This window comes from Sardina pilchardus, chromosome 17 (assembly GCF_963854185.1).
Source record: "Sardina pilchardus chromosome 17, fSarPil1.1, whole genome shotgun sequence".
Lineage (NCBI taxonomy): Eukaryota > Metazoa > Chordata > Actinopteri > Clupeiformes > Clupeidae > Sardina > Sardina pilchardus.
Genome location: NC_085010.1, coordinates 22,004,155 through 22,011,131, shown reverse-complemented (window position 1 = coordinate 22,011,131; position 6,977 = coordinate 22,004,155). Strand labels below are relative to the sequence as shown.

The window sequence follows — 6,977 nt, the reverse complement described above, 5'->3', positions numbered from 1 at the left end:
GGAGAGATAGCTATGGGGCAGATAAAGCACTGGCAGGTAGACGTGCATACTAGAGGAGAGGAGAGGAGCGGAGAGGGGAGGAGAGGAGCAGAGCGGAGAGGAGAGTAGCATAGAGGAGTGGAGAGGAGAGGAGAGGAGCGGGGAGGAGAGGAGAGGAGCGGAGAGGGGAGGAGAGGAGAGGAGCGGAGAGGAGAGGGGGTCAGGGTCCTGCTGGACTGGAGGGAGAGGCCGGTGCACTCCACTCCCATCCTCTCCTCCTTCTCTCCTCTCCTCTTCACTCCTCTCTTCTGCTCCTTCTCTCCTCCTCCCTGAAACTCAACTCTGACCCACAGCTAGGTTCTTCCTCCCCTCCTCTTCTTCCCTCTCTCCCTCTCTCTCTCCTTCTCTCTCTCTCTGTCTCTGGTTCATTCCGTCATTCCCTCTCTTTTCTGGAGCAGCTGGAGAGCAGTGCCACGTAGCTGTAGCGGCAGCAGCAGCCGTGTGTTTCACACACATGGAATTCACTGAGCCTCTCACCAGCTCTACACGTGGAGCTCCTGTTCTCTCACTCACACTCCCTCCCTCCACCCCCTCCCTCCCTCCCTCTCTCTCTCTCTGTCTTTCACTCTCTCTCTCTGATAATAAAGGAAGCATAAAGTCAAAATCTCTCTCCCTCTCTCGCTCCTTCTCTTGCCCTAACTGACTTTCACTTTTCTCCTCTCTTGCTCTATCTGTCTCTGGCCCTTTTCTATGAATTCATTCCTCTTGCTTCAAATCTATCTTCCCTCTCTCTCTCTCTTTCCTCTCTCTCTCTCTCTCTCTCTCTCTCTCTCTCTCTCTCTCTCTCTCTCTCTCTCTGTTCCCTCTGTCCATCAGGCCCCTGATGAGCCTGTGAAATGTTTTTTTCTCAAGCAGCATCACCAAAGTGTGAAACTGCTTTACAGTTGAAGCACAGTGCTGTGTGTCTCTCTGTGTGTGTGTCTGTGTCTGTGTGTGTGTGTGTGTGTGTGTGTGTGTGTGTGTGTGTGCGTGTGTGTGTGTGTGTGTGTGTGTGTGTGTGTGTGTGTGTGTGTGTGTATATGTATACAATTTCTCAGAATGATACAGGCTACCAGAGGTGCATCAACTACAGGAAACAGCTTTTTATACAACATACATATTTTGTAAAATTGAATCAACTTACATGAAATAAACTGTGCATTCACATACATAAAAGTACATTGTTATAGACAGCTGAACTACAAAGTGTATTCATGACAGCAACTTCAACTGAGCTTAAAACTTTTCAGATCAGTTTGTAAAGTTTCAGGCAGCTCTCTTTCATGTGAATTTTCCATGGGATAAAGGCTTGTGATTTTAGGTTGAATCACACTGCCCCCCTCTGGACAAGAGTTGTACACACACTTGCGTTGAGAATTCATCCTCATTGTTGTCAGCGTTTATCCCGTACTTCCCAGTACAAGCATCAGTATTACAATTTTACAGACCTTTTCACTTTATACACCACACAAATCTTGAACAGACAGCCACACACACACACACACACACACACACACACACACACACACACACACACACAATGCAAGATCAAGCGTCCCAAACCACACTCATGATACGATGCACTAAACACACCATGTACACAGATATGCTCTATAGCTGTATTATCATACACTATGTATATTACAAAAATAAATTGCTCTACCGCACAGTGACTTTTACTCAGCGAAACTGAGGACGCCTTGTGCGAAACGCGTCGTTCGCTCTCAATAAATGTGAGTTAAAGTCAGTGTGCGGTAGAGCAATTTATTTTGTGTTATATTTACACGATCCTGCAATCTACCTGCACCTATCGGGCAGTGTGTGGTACCGGAGTGATTTTGAATACTATATATTGTTGACTAAAATTGTTCCCTTGAACATTTACAGAGCAGAGCACTAAATAAAAGTCAATGTTCTGCACGGCAATGCAAATGCACCGTTTCATTTTCCCCTGACACCTTTGTATTGCATGAAGTATTCATAAGCCAAAGTCTCCTCCTATCGGGCATATTAGCCAAGCTCTTTCCCCGGAACCATAAAACACTGCAGCCCCGGTGATGGCTCTCTCCTGCACAGCCAGGTAATGAAAAGCAGCTCAGTTGTATATTTCACTTTCTCTCGGGAGAGGAGGACGGCGGCGGCTCTCCTGTGCGATGTCAAAGTGAGACTCGGAGGACACACACACACACACACACACAGATACACATAATATACAGACACACTCTCTCTCACACACATGCACACACACACACACACACACACATAATATTCACTACGCGTCGCCAAAAGAATAAATGTTTTCAACGCCGACTCACAACTCAGCACTCGGCGAGACAGATTTGCTACTGAGTCGGTGGTGCTAGAGACCACACTGTGCTGTGTTGTATCCAGGAAGGAACGGGATCCACTCACGCCGAGGAGTGTGTGTGTGTGTGTGTGTGTGTGTGTGTGTGTGTGTGTGTGTGTGTGAGAGAGTGTGTGTGTGTGTGTGTGTGTGTGTGTGTGTGAGAGAGAGAGTGTGTGTGTGTGTGTGTGAGTGTGTGTGTGTGTGTGTGGTGGTGGTGGTGGTGGTGGGGGGGGGGGTGATATCCAAGGTAACAGCTGAGACTGGCAAAAGCCTGGCCCGTGTTTGACCCCCATGTTTGTCACATTCATCTGTTGGTGAAAAAGGATATGACCAACCACAGTGGACCATCTGGAGGTCTCGGACACACCATATGCTAACAACAGATTTGGCCCTGCTCCTGAATGAATGAAGAAAAGTGCACACAGCAATATTATCTGATGATTTCCCCCCATTCAATGGCATTATCTATCGGTCAGACAAGCCCTGTGTCTCTCCGCTTCGCAGGTGTCTGTCCCCACTGTCTCAGCCCTCACTTGACATGTGCTCATCGTGTCCATCAGTCAAAATGGACCACCTTGAAGCCACGTGATGTACATTTTTTTTCTTAGCCACAATCCTAAATGGATTAATAAACTTGGATCTATGGATGGTGTTAAAACTTATAAACATTATTTATTGATGACACAGACCATTTGATAGTCCATGTCACATTGTCCACTGTCCCTCTCTCCTCCCGACAGTACGCTCTCTACTCAGTCAAAATGGACCACTTGGAAGCCCCGGAGGCAGCGGAAGGCGCGCGTGTCCAGCCGGCTCATGTCCATCAGGTTGTGCTCCAGCTGGACTCTGACCAGCTGGCTGAGGGGCGCGTCGGCCCCGCCCGGGCACAGCGCGTCGCGCGGCACCGACTGGATCCTGTTGTGGGTGGCCGACACGAAGTGGAGCGACGTCGGCAGCTGCCTGGGCACCTGCCGCAGGGAATTGTGGGACAGGTCGAGCTGGTGGAGCACGGGCAGGGCTCGGAACGCCCCCAGCGCCACCCTGGCGATCCTGTTCCGCGCCAGGCCCAGGTGCTCCAGACTGGGCAGCCGTTTGAAAGCGGCTTTGCCCACCGACGCGATGGCGTTGCCCTCCAGGTTGAGGGTTTTGAGCGATTGGGGGAGGTGGCGAGGGACTTGCCTCAAGAGGTTGCCCTCCAGGTTGAGGCTTTCCAGCCGATGGGCGTTGAGAAGGGCGTCCTTGCCGAGGCCCTTGTTGCCCAGCCGATTGGCGCTGAGGTCCAGGACCAGCAGCTCCGAGTCGCCGGTGAAGACGTCGCCGTGGAAACTCTGGATGAGGTTGCCGCGGAGATAGAGCTCGCGGAGGCTGAGCGGGAGCTGGGATGGCACGGCCAGGAGCTGGTTGTGGTTGAGGCTCAGCGTCCGGATGCTGCCCAGAGGAGAGAGCACGCCGGCGGAGAGGGAGTCCGACCCGTTGCCCAGGCTGTTGTTGTTCAGGCTGAGGATGAGCAGGCCCGGGCAGCGGCCCCACGCCGCCTCGGACATCACGCTGATGTTGTTGCCGTCCAGTCGCAGCTCCTCCAGAGAGGCCGGCAGGTCCGTCGGGATGCTCTGGAGCAGGTTCCGGTCCAGGTAGAGACGCTTCAGGTTCTGAACTCCCTCGAAGGAACCCTCCACGGAACTGTCGGTCAAGCGATTGTTGCTGAGCACCAGGAATTCCATGGCGAGGTACTCGGACAGGAAATCCAGCTGGATGATGTCGATGCGGTTGTTCATCAAGAGGACGTAGCGAGAGTTGTAGGGGATGCCAAAAGGAATCTTGTCCACTCCTTTATCGGAGCACTGGACAACTCTGAAAATGATTTACAGACACAAGTTCAGCATCCAAACATGTACAAGAATTCCAGGGACAATCCGGGGAACTTTCTAACCAAACCTGTTTGCATGATAGCATGCAGATGCATGACATGATGCTAGCTACTTAAAGATGCTACCTACCTTAACAGTGTTTACTGTAAGTAGTCTACTAGGATACAAACAAATTGCACCGAGCGATCGACATGATAGTAATTAGTTCCAGGTTTAATCTAAATCATGTAATTAAATGGATGCAATACAAATGCAAACACTGCATTTTAACTACACGTCTACTTTTACTGAGGTGGAAGTCTGCCTTACCTGCCATAACACGCACAGTCCGAGGGACAGTAGTCATCTTTAAAGAAAGGAAAGTACGGAGTTGTGGGTATTTCCTCTTTCTTGTCCTTTTTCCTTTGCTTGTCTTTCTTGTCCTTCTTGAGAGATCTGGTTATTTTCTTGTCCTTTGTTCTCTTGGCATGTTTCTGATGTTTGCTTTGGCTAGTCTTAGGGGTCAGTTTATGTTGTAGCTCACTGAGTGTTGATTTGGCACTTTGCTGATTAGAAATGGCTTTGCTTAGTGGAAATAAGTGCTGTTTTGAACTTTGGAGGGGTTTCGTCACAGTTTGCTGGACTTTTAACTTGGCACGAGTGGTTTGGTTGTTTTCAGCCTTTTGGATAACTTCGCTGTTGTTAGCTTTTTGGCTAAGCTTCTGCTGGCTTTTTCCACTCGCTGTCTCTGGCTGTGCTGTGTTTGTGTTGTATCGGGCTCCAGATTCTCGGTTGCGTGTCGTGCTGATCGTGGCCTCGCTTGTAGGCCCAACGTGTGTCTCCGCTGCCGTTGGAATGGATTCTGCCTCCCTCATGTGGACGGCCTGAGAATTGTCCGGTACTTGCTGAAGTGTTGTGAGGTCACCGTGTGGGCTGAGCCTGCTAGCCAATAGTGCAGTCTCCTGTGGTTCCACAGTGGGCTGTGGAGGTAGGATAGCCGACAGACGTGTTTGAAGAGGATTTTGGTCAAAAGCATCCGAAGACAGTGAGCTGGCAGCTGGAGTGGACACAAGAACGGTTTCCTGATTGACAAGTCGACTGACGTGCGTGGGAACTGTGAGATGGATTCCCTCGGTGGGATGTGGAATGCCCTCGGGAATGAGACTGACCGCTGCTGTTTGCTCAGACTCTTCTGTGTGTGCATGGTCAATTAGCCCTCCAACAATCTCTCTCTCTTCTCTGTTCTGCTCCACTTCTGCTCTCTCATTTTCCTCTCTCTCACGACGCCATCCATCACTTCTCCTCTCCTCCTCTCCTTCTTCTCGTCCTCCTACCACTTCCTCTGTCGGCCCGTCAGCATCCTCCTCTGGAGTCCCCCCATCCCTTCCCTCTCCCAGTGGACGCTCTGTCCTGTTTGGCCAGCGGTCAGCCTCATACTCCCAGTCCTCCAGCGTCGTGACACTCAACTCTGTGAACACATTAACATGCATTACATGCTTGTTACAAATGGACGTCAAGGGAAAAGACAAGTTTCAAGTCAACTTCTAGACAGGAATCAGAATGTCAATGGAGATCTCCACTGAAATAGAGAGACGCTTACAAAATAGCAAAACACAAAAAACACACAAACATGTGCACACTTACTGGGCTGTAGAACATAGGAGTGAGTGGTAAACACAGAGAGGAACAGCAGCAGCACGAGTAACTGCATTTTTTCAGGGCACCTGCGCAGATGTGGCTACAAAACAGAAAAAAACTGTCAAGCACATATAACATAGAGAAAGCTCCTCCAATATCCCACAATGCATCGTGCTTTATTTCTGGCAGCACATGACATTGGTGCAGATCCGGACCACATCAGGACCGTATCAGAGGCATAACCGTCCCAGAGTCTTCTACAGCAGACTGTGGTACTTAGCGTAAGATTGACTGTCTCTCATACCAAGGCAGTCATGCGAGGCGTCACAGAGCATCTATCAAATCTGTGCCAGGTATCAAATGGCCACTGAAGTTAGAGGACGTTTGAAACATGCGCACAGAGACACAAGATGGATCGCCTGACAAAAAACAAAGAAACTTTTGGCAGGAAATGACAATGTTTTACAGAGCACCAGCACTGATAGCTAGCCAACTTGTTATGCATCCATTCTGAACAATGATCCAAGCTGTCATGACAAAGCAATTCTTTGTTTTCCTCTTCAAAGTCAGTAAAATATTATGATCAATTCAACTATATTGCACAAACTGTACTGTATGTGTATATGTATGTAAGGCATTAGCAGCAGGCTTACCTTGACTGGGATTTGTGGAGATGGATGAGATCCCTTTGCTGTCTGTTCTCTGGGTGCTACTCTCCTAACCTACAGAGGGAGGCATGTCTGTCCCTATCTCTGAGTGCTTGTCTAATTCAAAGTACCCGCTGAACACACACACACACACACACACACACACACACACACATACACACTGTACACACTACACACTGACTAAAAGATGACTCCCATCTTCCCCTCGTAAAAAAGAATTTTCACACACACACTCCAGGACAGTACACACACTCAGATAATGTCTCTGTTAAGAGCCTCCTATCTTAAGAGGGAATTTCTCTCACACACACACCAAGGCCGGAGGCATCTGAAAGATCAATACGTCTGAGAGGAAGCGGAGATGAGCGTGGACACTGGACTCTGATGGTGATAGAGATGAGTTTGGGGAAGAGTGTGTGTGTGTGTGTTTCCTACTGTTTGCCAGTACTTCAGAGGTCA

General features: G+C 49.4%; 1 protein-coding gene across 2 annotated transcripts; it reads right to left on the bottom strand.

The window, feature by feature from the left end:
* Window positions 1–2,965: 2,965 nt before the first annotated feature.
* Window positions 2,966–6,654, bottom strand: wu:fc23c09. Of its 2 annotated transcripts, XM_062518178.1 has the most exons (4): window positions 6,504–6,654; window positions 5,857–5,950; window positions 4,543–5,680; window positions 2,966–4,216 (listed from the first exon to the last, which is right to left on the bottom strand). In XM_062518178.1, the coding sequence occupies exons 2-4, from the start codon at window positions 5,921–5,923 to the stop codon at window positions 3,118–3,120; spliced, it is 2,304 nt and encodes a 767-aa protein (XP_062374162.1). In that variant the 5' UTR covers window positions 5,924–5,950; window positions 6,504–6,654; the 3' UTR covers window positions 2,966–3,117. The 2 variants fall into 2 exon arrangements, with proteins under 2 accessions (XP_062374162.1, XP_062374161.1); XM_062518177.1 differs by lacking the exon at window positions 6,504–6,654 and having other exon boundaries at window positions 5,857–6,093.
* Window positions 6,655–6,977: the final 323 nt, after the last annotated feature.